Source organism: Phocoena sinus, chromosome 7 (assembly GCF_008692025.1).
Source record: "Phocoena sinus isolate mPhoSin1 chromosome 7, mPhoSin1.pri, whole genome shotgun sequence".
NCBI classification, from domain to species: Eukaryota; Metazoa; Chordata; class Mammalia; order Artiodactyla; family Phocoenidae; genus Phocoena; species Phocoena sinus.
Window position 1 is genome coordinate 102285039 of NC_045769.1, and position 23224 is coordinate 102308262.

Here is a 23224-nt window from a genome sequence, read left to right on the forward strand (position 1 = left end):
ATTAAACTGGCATTTCTGGGGGTTAAGATCCAGGCAGCAGTGCTTTTTTTTTTTTTTTTTTTGGTATGCGGGCCTCTCACTGTTGTGGACTCTCCCGCTGCAGAGCACAGGCTCCGGACGCGCAGGCTCAGCGGCCATGGCTCACGGGCCCAGACGCTCCGCGGCATGTGGGATATTCCCGGACCAGGGCACGAACCCGTGTCCCCTGCATCGGCAGGCGGACTCCCAACTACTGCGCCACCAGGGAAGTCCGGCAGTAGTGCTTTTTAAAGCTCCCTGGGTGATTCCACTGTGTGGCCGGCATTGGGAACCCCTGGTGAGGCCTTTCCTCTGCTCTGTACAAGGGAGAGCAGCTGTGAGAAATGTTTCCATTACTTCACCATTCTGACTTGTATACGTAATAAAGTACTTTTGAAGCATTCATTTCTGGGTTCAGAATCATTCACATGTGATTGGTCACACACACGGATACATGTTCATATGTATATACACTCACGTGTATGTCACTGAGATGGGGAAAATGTGTGTTGTGAAACTAAAACACAAACACCACCACCAACCTCTCCCCCCAAAACTGCCATAGTGAATCCTGGCCTTTCTGAAAAAGATTAAATGTGGCCACATATGGAGGAATCCAAGGGCCTTGATGAGGGGGTGCCTGGACTAAGTCATCTTGGCCAGAGTCTACCTGACTTTGGAGGTGGCTGGCTGCCTATTGATTAGGTGTTTTAATTTACACGAAACAGTTCACCCCACCATTGACTCACTTGATGTCTGAGGTATGCAGACCATCTTTCAACTTACACTAAAGAGTTATCTGTACTTTATCAGAATATAGGTCCACTGGGCCTTTTCCAAAATCTTTGGGACAGATAGAATCTTTTTTTAAATTTTAGAAATGCAATATGGTGTGTAATCCCTAGATTAATTAATACCCCCAGCCGGTCTGAGCCAGCAGCCTCTAATCAAACACATGGGTACTTCTGCAGTAAAACGCATGAATATTTACACTGTGAGAAAAGAACTAAAAATAACCTCACACTGGGTCAGATCAGATTTTATCATCACATGAGTTAGAAACAACCTTTGTTTCCTGAGCTTTCTGTGCTTTGCTATTGAGGACCCATATAACCTCAAGCCATCTGAAGTCCCAAACTTGCTCAGCCCTGCTGAGAGGAGGGATTCTTCAGGGAGTCTGGGAAGAGTACGTGGTCCAACCATTCCTTTGTTGCTAGAGGACGGGACATCACATGGTGCTTGGCATGGCCCCTAGGACAGCCTTCTTGGAGTCGTATTTGGAAATAAGGTACTTCAAGAAATAGTCTTATGAAACTTAATCAATGCCTTTCACATAAAGCTGTAGTTGAAGTCATCTGCTTACACTCTTTGTGAAGGCATGTTTTCTTATGATAACGGGAACTTTTCATTGACCATGTTTCCGTTTTTATTCTGATCAGGAGGTAGAACCAAACTTATGTCTTAACTTTGGAATCTATATAGGAAGGGGTAACCTACTTGTGTTTGACGTTCCTAGCCAGTCTATAATCCCAATTCTTATTTAGGTTCTCCCTGTTCTAGCGTTTTATGTCTTATTTATACTTTACCATCATATTCTGTGTATTTCCTACAAGCTACCTCAAATCCTCTGTGAACTGAGATGGGGAAGAAAGGACCAGGAGATGACTGACAACCCGGATGCAGTGGAACAGGTGGGCACATCATTACTGATCAAATGGCGTCCTCAAACATCGTCACTGGTGGGTTTTAAGGGCTATATATAGCTCAAGCTTGGGGCTAGTGAGGATTTTCCCCTCTTGGTTGAAAGACGCTAGGTGGTGTTAATGGTTTTCTCCCCATCCCTCCCCTCATAAAACACACAATCAGGAATACATTTAACAGTACTCTTTATTGAGCACCCACCGTGTGTAGCTGCTATACTCGGTTTCATATACAAATACTCGTTTAATCCTACATCTGTCCTACAAGGTAGGTGCTGTCCTCATTTAATCATGTTCCAAGAGGGTGAGAAGCTTGCCTGTGGTCACACAGCACATGGTAGAACAGTACCTGGACTCAAGTCTGCCTGAATCCAAACATGGGAAAGTGAAGGGAACACAACAGAAATCTGACTGGACTCCACGTTTCAATGTTGACTTGCATTTCGCAGCACGGGACCCATACCTGGTGTAGTGGCTCCACTTGCATTGTTCTGGTTGGATTCCAGGCAGGAGTCTTAGAGGAAGAGTCTAGGTATGGTTGTGGGGTGGGGAGGGGCATGCAAGTTTTTGGTTTACTCTCACTATTGGATAGGATGCTTTATCACTGTTCATTTGGCCCGGGCTTTGACTTAATGCAGGATCATTATGGAAGCATCCCAGGCAGAAGGAATCATTTATGTTGAGTTCTTCTTGAAGGGAAGTTGTTGGCCGGCTAACTTGATGGCAATTTCTGTTGGACCTTTCAGAGTTGAACTTTTTCTTCAGTTAGTGAGGCCTTCCCTGACTACTCACTATAATTACAAAATGCTCAGTTTCTGAGACAGATCCTTTGGTGACTCATCTTATATAAGGATGTACTTGTAATTGTTTTCAATACAGAGTATCAGAAATAGAAATCTACAGACAAACTGATGGATTTACAATAAACATTGCAGGAACTCCCTTAAGCCTAATGTCTCTGTTCTGCCTCAAATCTCTCTGCCTGTAGGACATGAGGGAGAGAGGGTTGGGAGGCTGTAAGAGGAATTAATCTGTTCCTTGCTAGAATTTATTTGCTGATTAAGTTATCACTAAAGGGTCCTCATGTCCAAATCCAATTCCATAAAGTTCCAGGCCTGTAGGGTGGGTGTGGCTAACCTGATAGTTTTATTTTGTAAATTTAGTCCTGTGTCTAGCATGCTACTTTTCTCCCCTTTATCACAGCCTCCATGTTTCTTCAGGCGAGCCTGAAGGGAATCTGGATTCTGCTCACGACTGCTGTCCTCTGTGAGCATCTCTTCCACGTGTGGGTACCAGCCCCAGAAGCCCTCTCTTCTGGCGCCTGACCTTCTCCCTCCACACTGAAGCTGGATGATATAGAGAAGTGCCTTTTAAACTCCAGGTCACAACTTGTTATGAAATCAGTGAGTGATCGTCTCAGACAGCTGTGTTCTCAGTGTCTGTACACAATCACTACAGAATCTGGGTGGTGCAGAGCAACAGGCCTTCACTCCCTGCTAAGGTGTCTGTGAGTTGCTGGGATTTCACTGATCCAGGCTGGGCTCTTCTGGGCTCAGCTTCAAGCTGTGGGTTGGTCTCCGTCTGCTCCATGTGTCTCTGAACCTTCTCGGGCCAGCAGGGCAAGTTCTTTCCCAGAGAGACGTGCAAGGGGACAAGCCCAGCACACAGCACATTCTCAAATCTTTGCTCCTATCAAGGCTGCTAATAACCCACAGACCAGACCGAGCCCAAAGTCAGGGGTGGGGAAGCACATTCCAGCTGCCAGGGTGCCATGACAAACGTGTCTCTGGGGAGTGAAGAATGGAATCCAATCATTCAATGTTTAGCATTTTTCAAAAGTTACGTAAGACAGGAAAAACATCAGAGTGTAGTGTGGAAAGGGTAAGCACTGCCTCATAAAACCCCTTCCAGGCATGTTTCAGCTGGAGTATCAGTCACTGCTTAGCCGGACTCCCCACTTCTGTCCTTGACCACCCCCTGCAGTCTGTAGTCAGCACAGCCGCCAGAGGGGTCTCTGCTGAAATCTTCTCAAAACCCTCCAGTGGTTTCCCACACAGGACGCCTTCCTGCCCCTCACTCACCTGCTGGGCATATGCTTGTACCTACAGCTTGACACCTGCCACTCCCTCTGCCTGGAATTCTCTTCCCACGGTATCTATCTATGTGATTCATTCCTCCACTAGTAGTGAGGTTTTGTTTATTAATATTTATTTAATGCTAAGAACACAGATAGCCTAAAGAAGGGGCCGACAATTAAAGAACAGTCTGTTTTTTTTTTTTCTAAATAGGATTTTCGTAATAAAACCACTAGTGATTCAAACCTCTAAAACAGAAAAGCACACACATCTAGAAAAATGCACAACATATTTTCTCTCTTACTGGAATTAATCTGACAACACCTAAATATTATCTTTAAGAAAGAGCAATATTAAAACTGTGCAAAGAGACAGTACCCATAGCTTTTAAACCATAAAACCAGTACCTGGCTTGTAATCAAATGAAAACAAGTAAAACAGGGCTTCCCTGGTGGCGCAGTGGTTGGGAGTCCGCCTGCCAATGCAGGGGACGCGGGTTCGTGTCCCGGTCCGGGAGGATCCCACATGCCGTGGAGTGGCTGGGCCCGTGAGCCATGGCCGCTGAGTCTGCATGTCCGGAGCCTGTGCTCCGCAACGGGAGAGGCCACAACAGTGAGAGGCCCGCATACCGCAAAAAAAAAAAAAAAACAAAAAAAAAAACAAGTAAAACAGTCTGCAGTTTATAGAATTCAAAGAAAATCAGGGTGACTAAAAAGTGAAAGAAGGGCAATAAAGCACAGGAGATACTCTGTAAAGCAGGATGCTCCCATGATGTCTACTGCAAGCTTGGATGAAACCAGGAGGCTCTGAACGCCGAGAATCACTGATCAGACGGGTAAAATGTGGCATCTATGACAGGCAGCAAATTACCTGTCTGGTAAAATTTCCAGAATATAAACTGAGGTGGTTTTCGGTAAAGAATGCAAAGTCGTATCCCCTGCCTACGCATTATAAAATCGTAGCCATCACCACCAAACCAGACGCTTCGCTTAGTCAGCACACTGAGGCAAAATGCGATAGTGTATGTGTGTTACTTGTTGGTACACTTTCCCCTCAGAAGTGTACCTCTAGGAAAACCGGTTCCTTTGCCTGCTTGGGTCTATTCCCAGGGCCTGACCCAGAGCAGAAGCTCAAATTTTTGTTGGTTGAATGAATGAGTGAACAGGGATTTATTTTTCCCATGGAATAAGAAATAAGGAGGCAAGCGGTCCCCCCACATTGGTTCGGAAGCTCATCGTGCCTTCAGGGAGCCAGGCTCTTCCCAGTCTTTCGCTCAGGGTGCCAGATGTCCTTTGTGATGGTCCGGAAATGGCGAAGGCTGCTCCAATGCCCTGCTCTTCCCCAGCCAGCTGCCGGAACAGAAGCCCTTCTCTGCATCTCGTGCCAATCAGCAGCAGGAAGGTCTCCTCCGTATTGGCCATAACTGGGTTAGACACCCAATTACGTGCATGCCTGTAAACCAATTCTTGGCAAACAGAAACAGAATTCTCATGACTGTTTTAGGACAGCTGTCACGATTCCTCTCCTGGGGCTGGACACACTGCCACCCAGAGCTGGACAAAATTGGTTCTGCTGGTCAGGAAAGGGATCACCCACATCAGGTTTCCACATAGGACAGGCACAGCTCCCCTTGGACCATGACTCAGAGGTCCCATCTCCATCTTTTAAAGCCCAAAAGCCAGAGGAACACGGGTTGTGCTGTGATCCTCGTGAGACGGAGGCAACCATACAGCAGCCCTGGTCTGTCCCCAAGATGCAGCCACTTCACCGTCCCCTGACCGCGTCCCCCGCACTGCCACCCAAACCCACTCACGTAATCAGAGCAGAGCCACTCTCACTGCTTCGTCTCCCTGGAGCTGTTCCTCCAGAAGAGAAGGGCGCCCTCTTTGCTTCACTATTTCCCCCAAGACCCAAGAAAAGGAGATTAACTACTTTGGGCTCAAGGACTTTCAATTCCTAAAGAAAGCAGATTTACTGAAAAAGAATCTGATGTCCTGTTTCTATTTTTTAGAATAGTAAACAAAGTCAAAATTTAAAAACTTTATTTTTTGAATAGATAATACATGTAGATGGTACAAAATTCAAAAGGTACAAAAGGTACAGAGTGAAAAGTCCCCCCCAGCCCTCTTCCCGGAGGCACCCAAGGCTGTCAGGTTCCCGTGGATCCCTTCAGAGGCACTCTATCTGTACACACACACGTACGGACATGCACAGCCACAGGCATTTTTCTCCATCCCCTTCCATTTTTTTTTTCTTTTTTTTTTTTTTTTAGAAACAAACACTACTAAGCCAAGAGCCTCTTTTTTTCCCCACTTAACCATGCATCTTAGGGATCATTCCATGGCAGTACACACAGAGTGGCTTAATATTCCATTGTATGGATTTGCCACAATTTATTTAACCATTGCCCTATGTTGGTGCAGCTTCCAACTGTTTACTATTGCAAATAATGCTGCAATGAAAATCCTTGTCTATAGGAAAAACCCTTAGAAGTAGCATGGCTGGCCCGAAAGATTTGTGCATTTGCACTTTTGATAGAAATTGTCTGACTACCCTCCACGGGGTTGTACTGTTCATACTTCTGTATCTAGAATGCTGTATCTCGGGGCTGCTTCCCACTTCTTGGTTGCATGTGGCTCAGTCATTTCAACCAGACAAGTTACCTTTATGCATGGTTTACTTTCAGCCAAAACATACTCATGAGCTAATCACTGACAGTAATGTGCTTCCTTTCTTCCCCCTTCCCCCCATCTACATGGGGAGAAAATACTTCTGTAAAACATAATTCCTTTGAAAGGCCTGAAACCTCTGACACCTTTCTCATCCCAACCAGCAAGGTTAGAGTGTAACAAAGACTCTGGGATCCTCTAAAGGTGCTGAATAAAATTGCCTCCTTGTTCTCAAGCTAAGCATAGATGAAAGGTTCAATCTAAACTTTGCTAATATGGGGACGCATAGCTGCAGTTTGGAGAAGCTGTTTTATCCAGCCAGAATTTCCTGCTCATCCACTCTAGCCAGATGCTGAGGAGACAGCGGGGAACGATACAGGTGAGGTGCCTGCGTTTGCTGCTCTTACACACCAGAGGGGAGGGCAGGCAACACACGTCGCAAAAGACTACGTAAGAGTCCAACAGTGACGTGTGCCATCAAGACAGCGCAGGGGAGAGGGCAGTGTGTGGTCAGGGCTGCAGGCTGACACTGAGGGGTCTGTACGAGCAGCGGGGGTGGGATGGGGGGCGGGTCTGGGAAAGCCCTTGCCCACGATCTGGGAGGGAGGGCGGTCCAGGCAGAGGCAAAGCAGGTGTGAGCCCGGCACTTTTGAGGAACTGACGTAAGGCTGACGCGGAGAACCCGTCGTGGTCCCCACGCTGTCAAAGAGGCTGCAGACCAGACACTAAATCTCCCCTAATGTTTTTACATATTTATTGTGAGAACAGGGGAGACCATAACATTATTTTTTAGTAGCATTGTCAGCCTATCACCATGTGCTGTGGGAATGCTGTGGGCTGGCGGAAAGGGACCAAGAGAGGGCCTGGGGAACTCTGAAGACGCATCACACAAGGCCCCTCTCCCGGCCAGCGCTCAGCCACCCGGACAGACAGCGGGCCCTCACCCTACGGGGGCTCTTCACCGTCCGGCTCTGCGGCAAGTCGTGCTTTCCTTGAGGCCAACACTGGCCATGAGCGACTCATAAAGTACCTCCTTCTTCAGAGTGTGTTCTAAGCCAGGGATCCCCGACCCCCGGGGTGGTACCGGTCCGAGGCCCGTCAGGAACCAGGCCGCACACAGGAGGCGAGCGGCGGCGGGCAGAGCTTCATCTGCTGACCCCCGTTGCTCGCATCACCGCCTGAACCACCCTCCCGCCACCTTCTGTGGAAAAACTGTCTTCCACGAAACCAGGCCCTGGTGCCAAAAAGACTGGGGACCGCCCACTAACTGCAGCTCAGGCTCCGCCTAGTAACCAGCACGCCTTGCTAAAAGGCCCACTGCCCTCTCACACTGATCACCCGTCACCTGCAGAGAGGGCGACACAAGGCCGTGCTGAGGCGACAGACATCAGGGTGGCACAGGTGCGCAGGCCACAGCTGACGGCCCACAGTGCCCTCGGGCAGGGCTGCTTTGGTCACTACAGACGCGATCGGGGCTGTCAAGCTGACAGCCTGAGGCCTTCCTCATCCCCTGTGCCCGGTTTCAGGAGGCCCGGAGCTGTGGAGTTCGTCAGCGAGCGGATCCTCAGCCTGGGAAAGGCCTCCTGTCTTCTGGCCCTGCTGCCGGCCCAGTGGACACCGGTAGGACCCGGCTCTCCACAGAACACGGGCAATGAACCCACACCCAATTAAAACCATACCCTGCGGACTCTACGAGAGCTCAGGCCTGACGAATTTGGGCTGTGCCCTCCCTGTTAAAAAGGGAGACAGGCCCCTGGCTTGTAACCTCAGCACCTCCCTCGGGGGTGATTAGCTGAGCCCAGTGACCCAGGAACCTGAATCCACGCCAAGGACAGCAACAAATATGTCCCCAGACGCCTCGTGATCGTCTAGCACGTCCTGCTCGCAGCAGCTCTGATTTCCGTTTAAACCGAAGCATCCCCATGTACTCCCTGAGGGGCAAGTGGGATGGAGGGGAGCCCCAGCCCACAGGCTCCCCAAGAATCCCAGGGCACCTGCCGTCAGCAAGCTCACTGCTCTGACTGAGCAGGGACAACGGACCGCTCCCTGGGGAAACCCTGTTCCTCCCGAAGCACAGGTTTCCTAAAAGCAACTTATTTTTTAGCTCCAGACAAGCCTGTGGGGTTAGCAGAACAGCCAGCCATACTCTGTGGGCGCACAGAAGGACACAGTCCTGGGAGGGCCCCCTGAGGGGCTTCTGAAATGATCAGGGCCTCGGGGCATCTCCTCAGCCTCTGAGGCCTAACTGTAAAGCACACTTTATGTCCTCATTACTCACAAGGGCAGCATCCGCCCTGTGGCTTATCTGTGGCAAACAGAATTCTCAAGACGGACTTCTGTAGTTAAATTCAAAACGTGCTCACGGAACAGAAATTGATTTATTATCTGTCTTAGGCCTTGTAGATTAAAAAATGGGAAAAGATATCTACTGATACCTCCCTACACCAAAACCAAAACAAACGAAACTCTTTAGAAACAGCCCAAAGTAAACACCCCTACTTTTAGAAGAATTATCGGCTGCTTCGGGTTAGTCGTGCCCTACCTTCCCTAGTCATCTAGAAGGACCACCACAGCCTCCGATATTACCTGTTCCTCTTCCCTACCACCTGTGGAGAATACACGAATCAGCGAATTGCTCAAAAGTTGTTAGTTAGGGAATGGGTCCACGAGCTTCTCAACACGATTACCAAGATGTCTCTCTGAACCCGAAATAGTTCCCAGTCAAACTGTCGTCTCCCTCCCCTGCCCTCGGACGCCACCTGCTCTTCGGCAGTCACTTGCTTCAACTCCATCGAGTCCTTTCAAAACCCACAAAGGACCAGGGCTCAGGGCAAGTGGAGAAGCGCATGGCCCAGGAACGGTGCCCTTATCACTCGGGCACCGGGAGTAGCCTTCTCACGGGGTGGGCCTCGCTGGGAGGACACAGAAGCCAAGGGCTGTTAATCCAGCAAGAAACTGTCAAAGTCTGTACGCCATCAGCCCCACTTAACGTATACATTAGGGAACTAAAAATGAGCACGGTGTCCCTGTGGCTGCACTGAGCGCCCTCCTTGCATGTTTGAGCTTTTATGTTTTATGGCCCAAACCTGCTGACTGGTATGTGTGCAAGGCTCGTGTGGAATGACGTGCAAGCCTCGTGCTGGGTTCACTGACCCCAAGCTGTCAGGTTCCCCAGGGCTGGGGCAGGAGAAGTTCTGTCTGGATGGACTGCTCCTTCCAGAGGAGAAACCTGAGCCCTCCACCTTCCCTTCAAGGCCCTGCAAAGGCGGGTCCCAGCCCACCTTTCCAGACTGGTCTCTAAAGCCTCCTGCAGAGACTGGCCGCTCACTCCTCTCCCCACAAGCATGCCTTGTACTCTCCCCACACCCTCTTATACTTTATCCAAAATGGCCTTCCCACCAATCTCTGCTATTAAATTGCTATTTCCCCCTTCAGATCCAGCCCAGACCCAGCCTGCTCCACGAAGCCCTCTGGATCTCCGCACACCTCGCCGCTCTTCCTGCTGGGACGCCCTCTGGCACCTGCTCACGGCCAGTCCCTCCGCCACTTACACGTTGGCCTGGACGGCAGTGGCTGGTGGGAGAGCCCATCTCCAGGCCCAGCCCTGACCTGTGCAGAGTGGAGGGCATGTGATGTGCTCTTGGCGAGGGGGATGCACAGGACCATCCACAGGGTGGCTGGGACTCACAGGAGAACAGGGCGAGGTGAGGTGTCATTCTTACTTACGTGTCCTCAAGCTGAGGCCCCTGCTTTCGATTTCTGGTGAGATGAACTCGAGCGGAGTGTGAGGGTGAAGCCAGGGCAGGTGCTGAGCTTTCTTTCTAGTTGCTACACCATCAAGCCTGCTGGCTGGCACCCGAGGGGACGGGAACAAAAGGCACCACGGGCAAGTGAAAGGCCCAAGTGAGCAACACTCACCTGGGTGGGTCATTCAGCTAAAAGCCTTGTTTGCTAAGAAAAAAAAAAATCCCAGTGGTCAAGCTCTGGGGCCATTCGCTGGGAGCCTGGCTGCTGGGTCTATGCCACCCTGCTCGCTCCCTCAGTGCCTCCTTCTCAGCGGCTGCTCAATTAACATTACTTTATTCAGAGTCCAGACAAACATGGTACCTTCATATGTGCAATGTTACTGGAGAAATAAGAGCTGAATCGACACAGAGAACAAATGCTGCCCACATTTCTTCAGCGGAGGATGGGTGTCATCCAAGCCACAGTGGTTGCCCCATCTGATTCCATCGACAACAGTGGAAGCAGATAGGAGAAAGGAAATATCCAGGATGTCGAGATCATCACACCTGCATCTTTGCTGCAGCGTTCAGAACCATTTCACCATCTTGCAGTTGATACACGGCATTTAGAAAAAGACATCAATGACATACGATGCCGCCTGGGAATTTTCAGGAGGCCTTGGCTTTCACCTTGGACAGCAGCACCTCGTTCTTGCGGCCCTCCTGGAGGGGAAGCAGAGAGAGAGAGCAGAGAGGTGGGGACCGCGTCGGCACCCGCATGAGGCTCAGACGGCCTCTGCATCCTTTCCCATCCTGCAGGGAGCCCTGTGGACCATGGACCAGCCTCCTTGCATGCTGCCACCATCATGGCGGAGCTTCCTGGCCACACGCTGACCTTCAAGGCCCCAATGGCTACAAAGATGACTGGTTTCTGGACTGTGAGACTGAGGATAGGAGAGGATTAGGCACTGTCATTCCAAAAGACTTCAAGAAGCCTCTAAAATCCCAAGGGACAGAAGCAGAAAGCAGATACTTATGTGCCAATCTTGGAACCCTCCAGTGAGGAAGAGGGAAAGTCCTCGGAGACCACAGCCTAAGGAGTTATAAGAGGCAGCCCCAGTCCACACAGCAGGCAGGGCACGTAGAAAAGCTCTCACCCTGGCAAGAGTGAAGGTTAAGAACACCCTTGGCTTTACGAGAGAAACTCACAGAAGACAGAGGGAAAGAGACGTGTCAAGGGACACCTCCCCCTCAAAGTGAGCTGAAGGAAACCCATCACTGTGTGTGCTGAAGGGTCACTGGGGCCTCCCCCGCGTGGGGAGTCTGGCGTCCAGGGTGCAAGGCCACCGCTGCATCGTTTCATATCCCCTTCTTCCAAAGCTTATCACTGTGTGTCCTCCTTCCCCCTTGTTTGTAGTGGCCTTGACATCTCAGGGTACCTCCATCTGCTAGCACACCATCTCCACACCTTCCCCGGGCCACGTCACAAGGAGCCCTGTTTAGAGTGAGAGGTGAATGTGGCAGGGGGAAGGGCCTGGAGGGGTCGAGCCCGAGGGTGCAGGCCCGGCGTGTGGCTAGGCCTCCAGTTGCCATGCTTGGCTGGAGATCCACTTAGTGTGGAAGAAAAATTTTCTGTCACCCATGGCCCCTCTGCATCCAAGACCCCTAAAGTCAATGTTTCCATCTCCCTGGGCCCGGCCAGCTGCTCCCACTTCTCTTGAGGCCCTTTGGTCTTTCTGGCTGCAAGGACCCTGGTTCACCTGTAGGGTTTCTGCGTATCTTCCACTCAGAGCTGGGGAGGCTCTGGGCTGGGTGGGGGTGAAGCTGAATTTTTCTGCCAGAAGCAAGATACTCTGACATTTTTTAAGCACGTGTTTTTGGAGGGGTAGATAGTTAATTTTTCCTGGGGATGGGAAAAAAAAAAGAAGGTGAAATAAGTAACATTTGTTGTGTTAGAAAAGTTGAGAAGAAAGTTTTCTTATTTAAAAAGAGTTACCGAGATCTGCTTGGGTGAAAAACCTCCAGCCAAAAAGAAAAAAGGGGGGGGGAGGGGGAGGGGTAAAGACAGACCAAGACGGGGCAGAGTCATGCTATTATATTGTGACACTACTTTCTCTACTTCTGTGTGTTTTTCAAAATTTCCATAATAAAAAGATAAAACAACGAATAAATAACTTTTGTTACCCACCTCACCTTCTGAATAGAGCAAAAAAAAAAAAAAAAACCCTAAAAACCAAAACAAACAACTCATGAGCATCAAAACACTGCTGTGGCAGAGTCCACAGGGGTGACCTTGGTCATCACACCACACTGAGATGCTGCTGCAAGTTCTCAGTAAAAACATCCTTGGTGTCACCTGGTGCCTGAGCACTGACTACATTTCAGGGCATCTCCTCGGAGCCTTTCGGGACTACAGAATGATACTGTCGGTCTGTTCAAAGTAAATACAGAAAGGGCCCTTTAGGTGTTTCTTTCTATAAGAAAAGGGACAATGTCTCCTCCCTCCTGCTTCTTTCCTGCTGAAGACGGTATGGGGCTCGCTAGGTGCCAGACACCCTGAGCTCCGCTCACCGGAGATTACATGCTCAGAGCCAGCATCATAAAGATGTATGGCTGGCATTCGTCAGAGCCAGGCTAGAACTGGAATCTTGGTTTGGTGACCTTGTGACAGACTGTGCTTTGGGAAACACAATTAGTTGGTGTAATGATGCATTTAAGGTGATTCCAGAGTATGTGTTTTTTCCTGGCAGACTTGTTATTAATAAACCGTCCCAGAGCAAGCAAGCCAATGGGATTTTAGAGACAACCCGACGTTGCCAGTCAAAAAAGGCCTTGATCCCAGAGGAGGCTGGATCAGGCACGGAGCCCACAGGCGTCAAGGGGCTCAGTTAATATGGAGTCAACTAAACCATAAAGGGACGGCGGTGGTGGTCAAAGGCCATGTTCTGGCTAACACCGTGCTCTGCATGAAGAGCCATTACTGCCCAGGACGGTGCTGGGGACCAGGACGCAGTGAGAACTCAGACCTGGGGAGCAGTAACCCAAGCAGGTGGAGGAGAGGCAAATAAAGGAGGCGGACAGAGGGTTCTGGGAGGAGAGTCCATCCTGGGATGAAAGTCTGACTTTTCGAACTGTGTTTCTTCCACAGATGAGATCTTACCTGACACTGCGATACGTAAAAGAACAGAATTCCTCTACCTGGAGGAATGGGGTGGAAACTGGGGAGCAGCAAGCAAGCCTCAACACCTGTGATGGCCCCAAGTTACCTCAGAGGATCTTGAAAAAAAAATTAAGATTTGGGAATGCTAACCTGTGGTTGTTAATTTTAAATTTTTGCCAAGTAAAATGATAAAAAAAAAGGAATGCATACTGTCACTATCATTTTATAAGAGAGAGCAATTTTAACATCAAAAAACAAGGGGACATGCAATTTTTTAAAAAGGTGAGTCCTTTAAGTGAAATACACTTAGCTATCTGAGGAACATATATCACATTCCCCCTGCCCCCTTTTTTCCAACTTGTTTTGGACTGAAGAAAACTGAGGCCAGCACCTGGTCCAGTCTGGGGTCTTCTCGGGCTCTGAGGGACCCACCCTCAGTCTCTGACTGAGAGTAACTGTCCCGAAGAGGTGGGAACGTGGAAACCTCCAGCTTAACGCATCTGAGGGAACCTTCCCTTCGGAGCAGAGATCACCCCAAGCCTTCAGCCTGAGAGCCTGCAGTGCAACAGTGAGCTTTTCTATGTCACTTCTATTTGCTTTGATTCTGACAGCTTATACTTATCCTCCTCAGCTCATTTGCTTTCTGTTCCTGCTGTCAAAAGGGCAGTGCTGGCGTTCACGCAACATGTGAAATGTAGTTCTCCTCTGGGCCTTTTCACGTTATTTGGGAACAAGGAGCTCAGATGGGATGCAGCGGGTCCCTACTTGTTCCCTGTCAGCTCACTCACTGGCCCTTCAGCTCCAACTGCTGCTGGCCACAGGGGCCCCCGGACCCGGAGCACCTTGCCTGGCCACTCTGCCCGAGGCCAGGTCCTTCTCGTCGGAGAGACGCCTTCCCCGACCACACCCTCTACATTAGTCCCCGCCAAGGCAATGGCTGGAAGTACTTCTTATTTGTTACTACTTGTTTATGAGGGTCTGTTTCCTAGCTTGCTATCTGTCTCTCCGACCACAATGCAAGCTCCCGGACACAGGGACCCAGTCTGTTTTACGACTTGATGTATCTATCCCAGGGCCGTGGCAGGAGCTGGAAGAAAGAACATTCATTGAAAGGACGAGAGAATCTGAAATGCCTATGGTTGTGGTTCTCAAAAGTTAAGTTACAAAAAAGGGAAGGAGACGTAGAGAAGAAAAAGACAAGGAAGGGAGAGAGAAGAGCCTCAAAACAGGTAAGGACCAAATTACTGGTATGGACAGATTGTATTTTTTATTCCACTGACCACACCCCAGGATACAACTACCTTTAGCCGCCCCCTGTATTTTCGGCAATCTCTAAATTCACTAAAACCACATGGATTTACATTAGAAAGGGGGAAAAAATTCCGGAAAATAAAGCTGATGAGACAGATCTTGGCAAGCAAAAGAATAAAGTCTCCTTTCTGGAAATTTTCTTAAAAGGGCACGTTTCCTTCTGGAATGATGGAAAATAATCCTGCCCAAATGCAGGGAGAAAAGACAGGGGCAAACAAAGTTCACCTGCGTGTGTGGGTGTGACAGGTGCCAGACACAGACTAGATGCTCTCCTCTCTCCTCTGACCCAACAGGGATGAGGTCCCTCCCCACCTGCACAGCTGGCGAGTGGCAGGGTTTGAACCCAAGCCTGCCACACTCACATTCACTCTCCTCCCATGTGGCTTCTCAAGGCCCCTCCCCAGTCTAAGATTGGGAGGAGGGGAAATGCTAGACCTGAACCCACAGCAAACACTGTTTCCAGGTGGGCTGATGAGGCCATTTTACTTGTGAGTTTAATGTGGTTACTGAGTGTTAGGAAATTGAAGTGACGTTTCTTAGAATGTCCAGTTAGAGCCTCAAGATGGGCCACAGAACAACGCAATCGTGATGCACGCTTCACTGTCACATCCACTGCCAACTTGCCATCTCCCATTTCAGACCAGTGGAAAAACAAAGCAATGCTCTGGTTTGCAAAGGCTCATCTGGGGGCGAACACAAGTCTCGCCCAGCCTTACATGCCAGCCCAGCCCTCCTCTTACCTCCTTGAACTCTTTCACAGTCTTAAAGTACAGCCTCTGTTTTTCTAACAGCTCCAAGTACTGGTCGTTCAACTGGTCTCTTCTCATTTTGTTCTCTTGCTTCTTCTTCTCCATCTGTTGAAACATTTTGGGAAATGGTGATAAAAGGCATGTTCTGACCAAGGGCGGCTGGCAATGTCCAAAAGGCAACTATTACTAACATTTTCATGGATTTCCTTCCAGTAGTTTCCGTCTATGCATCATTTTTGAGGCTGGTTTATTTATTTGCATAATATTGCAGAGACTCTACAATTTTTCAGCAATTCTCCTATCACTGAGCATTAACTGTTTCCTTTACAGTAAGCCCCCTACATACGAACCTTCAAGTTGTGAACTTTCAAAGATGAGAACGTGCATTTGCGTGTCCAATCACGTAAGTTCACGCGTCTGGCATACACTGTCAGGTGTGTGCATCCTCTACAAGTGGCTGTGCTTTTGTGTGCTTTACTGTACAGTACTGTATAGAATACAGCAGTACAGTATCTTTATTTCAAGCCCAGGATGTCCGGAAGCAAGCGTAAAAGCAGCGGTGATGTAGCTGGTACTGCTGTACTTTACAAGGTACCGTACTATAAGATTAAAAATGTCTTCTTTATTTTTTTGTGTTTGTTTTTTACGTATTATTTGTGTGAAAAGTATTATAAACCTATTACAGTACAGTACTGTATAAATGATTGTGTTAGTTGGGTACCTAGGCCAACTCTGTTGGACTTAAGAACAAATTGGACTTACGAATGTGCTCTCGGAACGGAATTTGTTTGTAGGGGACTTCCTGTAATGAGTTTTTGTGTGTGTGGATATAAACGATTTCACAAGAAACAGGTAGGCAGTACCCTCTTTATTCAGCAACTCTTCCATGGACACCCAGTCTATTACTTGCACTCACTGCTCGTCTGTTCCGTGTACACCCTTCACCTGCCAGTTCCGGGGAAACCTGAGCTCTGGGGTACACACGCTCCCCTGCCACCTCTATCTGAGCAGGACCCATCATGACACCTAGATACGGAGGGCTATGATTTTGTTTCTTTTAAATAAACACAACAAAAGACATCCATCCAAATGAGCACTGTTCTGCAGGGCAGACTTACTCCATCCCAGTGCCAGTCATTATTCAAACCCTACCTGGAACCCTTGTTGAGAACTGCTTTTGGAGTCAACAGAATGAATTCACTTAAAACAAACAGTTCTTGGGTGCCTGCTACAGATCAGGTGCTGTTGTCAGCCACCAGCAGAACAGAGAGAGCCCTCCCTGCCCTGGCACCTGACCATGCTTCTGGTGCCCGGCCACCTCGCGGCGGGGACGGGCACAAGGGCTGCCTCCTTTGCTGGCCAGCACTGAGGTGTCTTTGCCATGAAGCCTGGGGGAGGATGGAGAGAACGAAGGGGTCGGGCCCATTTCTCTCCCCAGGAATGCATCCGTAGTCAACAAAGGGGAAGCCAAGGGGGAAGAAAACCCAGTAACTTCCTGTTCTTTACTATGAGCAAAAGCATCTCCCTGAGGACAAGCATGGCAGCTGGAAAGGTCCTCGTACTGAGGTTGGGTTGTTACAGGCCTGTGGTTGGCCAGGCTCTCTGCCCCCCACTTCCCTCGTGCCCCAGATCATCAAGAAGGGACTCCACTCCCTCCTGCAAGACAGCCTGTCCACCCTGGGTAAGGATCCACGCACGTGGACAGGTGCTGCCTCATCTTTGCCCTCATTTTTGAGGTTGAATAGTCTTGTCACCAGTGACACATTTTTTCTTTTTTTTGCTCTTTTGACATGATTTTACTGACGTCCGTAATAGGAAGATGAATATTTTGCTACAGGGAAAGGGGATATGGTAAGCTTTTGCCCGAAGTCCATCTCTGGTGAGATGGGATTACAGGCAGCTTGAATGAGTGGATTTTTAGGACAGGTCCTACAGGCAATCCTTCCTTTCATGTGTTTACACCCTGGTTGCCCTCATTGGACCACTTTGCCCCAGGATTGTGAGAGGAGATGCCCTAAGTCCCCAGAAGGTTTCACTGCCGTGCCCGAGGACCAGGTGTGTGATACGTTTTAAAAACACGACCAAAAGCAAGAGACATTGGAAGCACTAGTTAGGATTGGTCTGGCTACGGTAGTGGGAGGCTGTGGCTGTGTGTCCGGCTTTCAGACCGTCAGCAAGTCTTCTTTCCTACCGACAAAGTGTGCCCGTGCAGAGCCACAGAGCGTGGAAATCCCCACGCTGCGCCCCGTCTGGATGATTCTCTGCAAAGCTATCTCTGGAGCACCCACACCCCTCTTCAGTTCCTCTCTTTTCTCTTCTGACTTCTGAGGCTCAATATCCTCTCACTTTAGCAGAGTTCAGCAATTACTTGCACTTTTTACAGGGGGTTCCTGGAAACTAAAATGCTCTTAAGCTGCTAAGGAATGAATCCCTAATGGTAGAATGTCAGGAACCAAAGAGCCAGTGAGGATATGTTTCTGGGCAAGGGAGAAGGCCTGCTGGTGAGTTTCCTCATCTGTGAAGTGGGGGGAACCCCACTCACTTCAGAGGGCTTTAGGAGGATTAGCACACTCCTCGCCACATGGTAGGTGTTCCGTCCACAGAGCTGTTGCTAAGAGCGGCCTCTGAACGACCAGTGCGGGCAGCCCGTGGAGCGAGCCTGCCCACTGCAGGGTCAGAGGCCTGGTGGGACCCCTTGCAGAGACACTGAAGATGTGTCTTCAGGATTGAGAGCACGTTCCCAGGACAAACAGAAGAGGCCTGCTTTCCCCAAGGCCTTCTCCATCACCAGTGTGAAACCCTGGCCGCATTACAGAAAGGAAACCATCTGACCTTCATTCGACTTTGCTTAATTCCTTCTACGATCTGTTCCATCTGACGTAAAAACTGGTCCCGGGAAGCAGGGGAGGCCATGGCTCTGAAAGAAAGACCAACAGAGGTATGACCAGCAAACAGGACTCTCAGAAAAGGGGAGGCACCGAGGGGTCAGCCCTGTACCCGGATAATGCCCCAAGAGGCAAGTAGGCATTTGCAAGGCAGGAAGGACCCGTGGAGCCCCTGAGATTCCAGGCAGCCAAAGATTCTAAACTCTGAGGAAGGCATGAACATTAGCCTGGTCTTGTAACTGAATAGTAATCTTTTTTTCCCCACTCTCCCTATAGTTTTCTTACTAATGCATATTTTCTTAAATAAAATAAAACGTGACTAAAAGTAACAATTTTTTAAAAAAATTTTGAATGATGGCAGGCTCTGCTTAAGAAATGAATTTCACTTAATTTTTAAAAATCTGCAGATTTAGAGGCACTGCTCGAGACTGAGAGACATTTTCTGAGATTTTCCTAAAACCAGGCTGGGAAACCTGGTCCTGTTTCCAGGAATAGCAGCTAAAGAAGCGATGCCCTAAAACTTGCCCCTTCACCTCCAGTTCTGCAGAGGAAATGACACCAGAAGGATCAGAGCACACGGATACAAGAATGAGAATTCTTCCGAAGGACAGGCTGAGAGAAAGCAGAATTGGCCACAAAAACACTCAAACCTCAGCTTCTCTCAATGATCAGGGGATAAAGATGAAGGGACCATTTTCAGAAATGTCACAAGGTTGTTAAGTCACTAACTGAATCTGAATATTAAATGGGGCTGTGAGGATTTTTGTTTGTTTTTAGTTAGAAATGAAACTTAAAGTCTACAACTTGTTATCCATTAAGATCTTAGTTGCTGGTCACCTGCCAGGGGACAGCAGAGACCTGTGCTGGAAGGAGAGGAAGCCTGATGGACGGAGAGCCAGCCTGGGGCTGCCCGGATGGCGGGCAGACCAATGGCCATGCTTGAGGGCTGGTATGATTTGGCTACAGATGGGCCTTGCCATCCAACTTTTGGAGAACATATTTATACCTGAACAAAGTAGTTTAGAGTACGCACATGACTTAAAAGCCAAAATCTACCACAGATTTGAAAAGTATTTTAAAAAATCATATAGATTATTTCATTATTTCAATTTTATTTTATCTTATTTTATTTTTTGGCCACGCCACACGGCTTGTGGGATCTTAGTTCCCCGACCAGGGACTGAAGCTGGGCCCTCGGCAGTGAAAGCACAGGGTCCTAACCACTGGACCGCCAGGGAATTGCCTCGTTATCTAAATTTTAAAGCATCTCTATGTGCTCAAAAACAAATGTTATTAATCTCATCCTAGCAGGACAAAAGTAATCTATGAAGAAATCATAGTAGTTAGGCAGTCAAATTATTTGAAAGTTCACCTTTTCCCTAAGCTATTCCTCGGTGTTTTTAAAAATTCACTGTATCGTTAAGTTTTTGCAAGAACTCAAGCTCTGCGTAAACCAAGGCACATCCGCACGTAGCAGCAGGGGTGAAAGCGTAAGTAAGAATCCCACCCTGAGCGCTGGGCCTTGCTCGATCGGGCAAAGGCGAGCCAACAAAAGCGCAGGGCACACAAGCCACCGACGGGAGGAGGGCTGAGAGCACTTACTGTGAGAAGTTCTCATGAACTGAGTTCAGCAGGCTAATCTGGGGAGGAAAGAAGAACAAAAACACAAAGCAAAGGCTGACAGACGCCTGTGTTGACCCCAGCCACCGCAAGCTTGCCACGTGTCTCTGGAGGCTGCTTCTGAGATGAACACACCTTGTTCGCACGGATGAAAGTAACATGAAAAAAAAGAGCAACGTGTTCTCACCTCCAGAGTTTCCCCAGAGCGTCTGTCTACCTTCCCACAGCCATGACCACAGGAATGACGGAACCCAACTCCCAGCTGGGAAGCCTAAGCCAACATTAGGGCTCTTAGGGCTGTACCACAGCCCTTTCGATCTCACCAAACACTGCGCTTTATTTTCAGGGCCATCAGCTCAGCAGAGGGTCAGTGGGCGTGGAGGGTGAGAACACCGTGCCCGTTCTACTCCTTCCCACAAAGTCTCTGCCAATGCGGCCAGCTGCCGGGCGGCCCTAAGAGCCTCCACAGGGGTGCGCCCTTCAAGGCCCCTGTCCCCTAGAAACGCCGTAGCCCGCACCTAGGACTCTCTACCTGTCCTGGCGATCATCCAGGGCAAGCCTGTGAGTCTGGAGTCTAGAAACCTAGGTCCTCTTTCTGGCTCTGTCACTGACTTGGCTTGTGAGCTCAGGACTGAGCATTTACTATACTTGGACTCAGGGTCACACTCTGTAAAACGGAGATGATATTCTTGTCCTTATGACTCCACAGACATGTTGAAAGCTAAAATATCACAGGTATAAATAGACTTGAGATAAAATGTACAGTTTATCCAAATGCAAACTTCTAACCGCATTAGTATGGCTTGGAATTTAAATAGCCCCACCCCCCTGCATACTCCTCGTTTTTAAAAGAATGCAACAACTTTAAACACTGATGATGAAGGAAGGTCAGTGGGCTTCGAGGCTTCCTCAGGAGGGGCTGCCCGTCTTCCCTCACCAGGCAGGAAGAACCCAAGGCCAGGGTGTGCAGCAGAGCTACCCCCAGGGCTGACGTAAATCCCCCAAACACACTCGGCTCATCTACTCGAACGTTTATCAGATGCCTGTTCTGTGCCCATTACTGTGTACGGCCCTGGATACAGAGAAAACAGAACCCAACCCCTCCTCGAGGAGTGCATCTTGGAGGAGAGAGATCCATCTGGTTTGACTGACAGTAGGCAGTCAAGGACAGTACTCACTGATGCCTCCATTTGGGTCCAGGTAAAAGACACGTCTGTAATACTGTTCCTAGTAGACTGGTAATTAGTGCAGGTTGCAGGATGATGATAAAATAAAAATAGGTTCTGTCACCCTCAAGGGGAGGGGGAGGCAGGAGCTAATATGTATCACCACATGCGAGGGACTTCACAGGCTCTGTCTCCGTCACTGCAGTTCTCCCCGTTTTACAGGTGAGGAAGATAAAGCCGCACTAAAACCCAAACCCGTGTGAGTCCAGAGTGCCTGCTGGAGCCACCACACTGCTGCCGCTGGGAAGACAGCGCTGCTTTTTCCTAAACACGGCTGCACACCTGCCCCAATCGTCTGTCTGCCTTCCATCGAGGGCCCTGACCACCAGCGGATCTGGCCTGAGTCGGAGTAACATGGAGGGGTTGCCCTGGTCACCCCTTCCACTCTCGCTTTCGTTCTCACAATTCTTTTAGTTCAGGCCTGTCTGCCGCGGATGATTAAACCGCCATTTTTCCCCCTGTCAACCCTGACAGCCCACCCTCCCCATTTCCTTTAGCTGGTTCTTTCCTTCCCCTAAAACTCAAACTAAAGTCTCAGCAGATGCAGACCCTCCTCCGTTTGCACCTCTCGAGCTTCCAGGATGTTTCTTTTTATGACGTCGTCGCTCACGAGGTGCCATACAACTGCTGCCCACCCTGCACAGTGGGCACTTTCTGACCCTGTAGTCGGCACTGGGCACACGACAGGTGCTCTTCCCACTTCAGCCGAAGGCATCCCGACAGCAGGTTCGTGCAAACTTCCCGGGCGGACAGCACTGGTAGCTGCTCATCTGATTATGTTGCTTCTTTCTATAAAGGCTCTTACCTCTTTTTCCAAATAAACCTTCTTGTCATCCAGGGTATTATACAAAGTGAAAAACTGCTTGGTTTCTTTGTGCACTGCTGAAACTGCAAATGCAAAGAAATCAGCAGGTGAGTGAGAAAATGTATCAAAACAATCCTGAGTACCCTCTCCCCGCGGAGGCGCTGCAGGACTCGGACCTGCCAGTGCCGTCTGTGCGGAAGCCCCACGGGGCACAAAGGCCGGTGTAGGGCTGCCGCAGGCCGATGGCACGTGCGTGGCAGCCGTGACGGGCCCGCCGACACGAGGAGCCAGCGGAAGCTCCCTGTCGGCGTGCGGGACGCGGGTTTCTCCGAAGTCCTCCAGGTGAGGGGTCCCGGGAGGAAGGCAGAGGGACGAAGCAGCCCCATGCCAGCTCTTCCTGTCTGTGTGGCTCCCTCCCTTCCCACGCTCCTCAGGGGCAGGAGCCACAGCTGGCTCGCTTTTGTAAACCCTGTGCTTAGGGAGAAAGATTTAATTTAAGGCAGAAACTATTTTCTGCTGAGAAACTGCCATCGTTGACACCTGCCCCCGATCATCTGAGTCAAATGTGAGGACCGCATAAAACGTCAGGTTGGTGAGGTAAGACGTGAAAGGAAGCGTGCGTCTGGACGCACGTTCTGAGTAGGGACAGTGCTCTGGCTTGAACCAGGAAGGACGGTTGAGACGCCAATGTCTCAAGGGAAAATCTGGGGTATATTCTGAAAGAAGACTTGGAGTTTTCCAAGTGGGAACTGTAGGGCACTGGCCTCCCGGGCCTGGGACCAGCTCACAGGGGTGAGGGGCACAGGGACTGCAGGGGGGCCAGCTGGCCCAGACGAGGCAGGAGTTAGGATTCTGAAGACTGTCCATCCAGTTAGGGGGAGCTATTAAATATCAAGGCTTTTAAAGCAAGAGTGTAAAATGATCAAATTTTGTGTGAGAAAGATCCCTCAGGCAGGAGTGCAGACGAGGGGTTAGACTCTGGGCAGTGATGAGAAGGTGACTACGGCAGAGAAGACAGGGGGGTCTAACCTGGCTTGACAGCGATCCCAGTGGCCGAGGGGAAAGACCGAGGGGGAGGCAAATTCAGTCTTGTATGTGTTGAGTTTGAGGTATCCGGGAGACAAGCAAGAGTGGGAGCCTAAGGAAGGGGTGATGGTCCAGGGTCTGTTTACAGAGGATGTGAGCTGGGCCTTGAAGGATTTTGTCTAACAGAGTGAAGAAGGGGTCCCAGGAGCAGGTTAACAGGAGTCAAGGCCTAGGATGTCAAAGTGCATGGTGTAG

The 23224-nt window shown here is 49.5% G+C and overlaps 1 protein-coding gene across 3 annotated transcripts in view; it reads right to left on the reverse strand.

The window, feature by feature from the left end:
* Positions 1 to 5818: 5818 nt before the first annotated feature.
* The window catches only part of CCDC93 (coiled-coil domain containing 93), a 91392-nt gene continuing 73986 nt past the window's right edge, over positions 5819 to 23224 (reverse strand). For 2 of the 3 annotated variants that reach the window (XM_032637089.1, XM_032637090.1), the window contains 5 exons: positions 21944 to 22026; positions 19895 to 19932; positions 18240 to 18324; positions 15399 to 15512; positions 5819 to 10910 (listed from right to left, as the gene is read on the reverse strand). In XM_032637089.1, coding sequence (XP_032492980.1) covers positions 10857 to 10910; positions 15399 to 15512; positions 18240 to 18324; positions 19895 to 19932; positions 21944 to 22026 — 374 coding nt within the window. In that variant the 3' untranslated portion in view covers positions 5819 to 10856. Of the gene's footprint in view, positions 10911 to 15398; positions 15513 to 18239; positions 18325 to 19894; positions 20048 to 21943; positions 22027 to 23224 lie in introns of all 3 variants that reach the window. The other variant, XR_004350679.1, reaches the window with a different exon arrangement.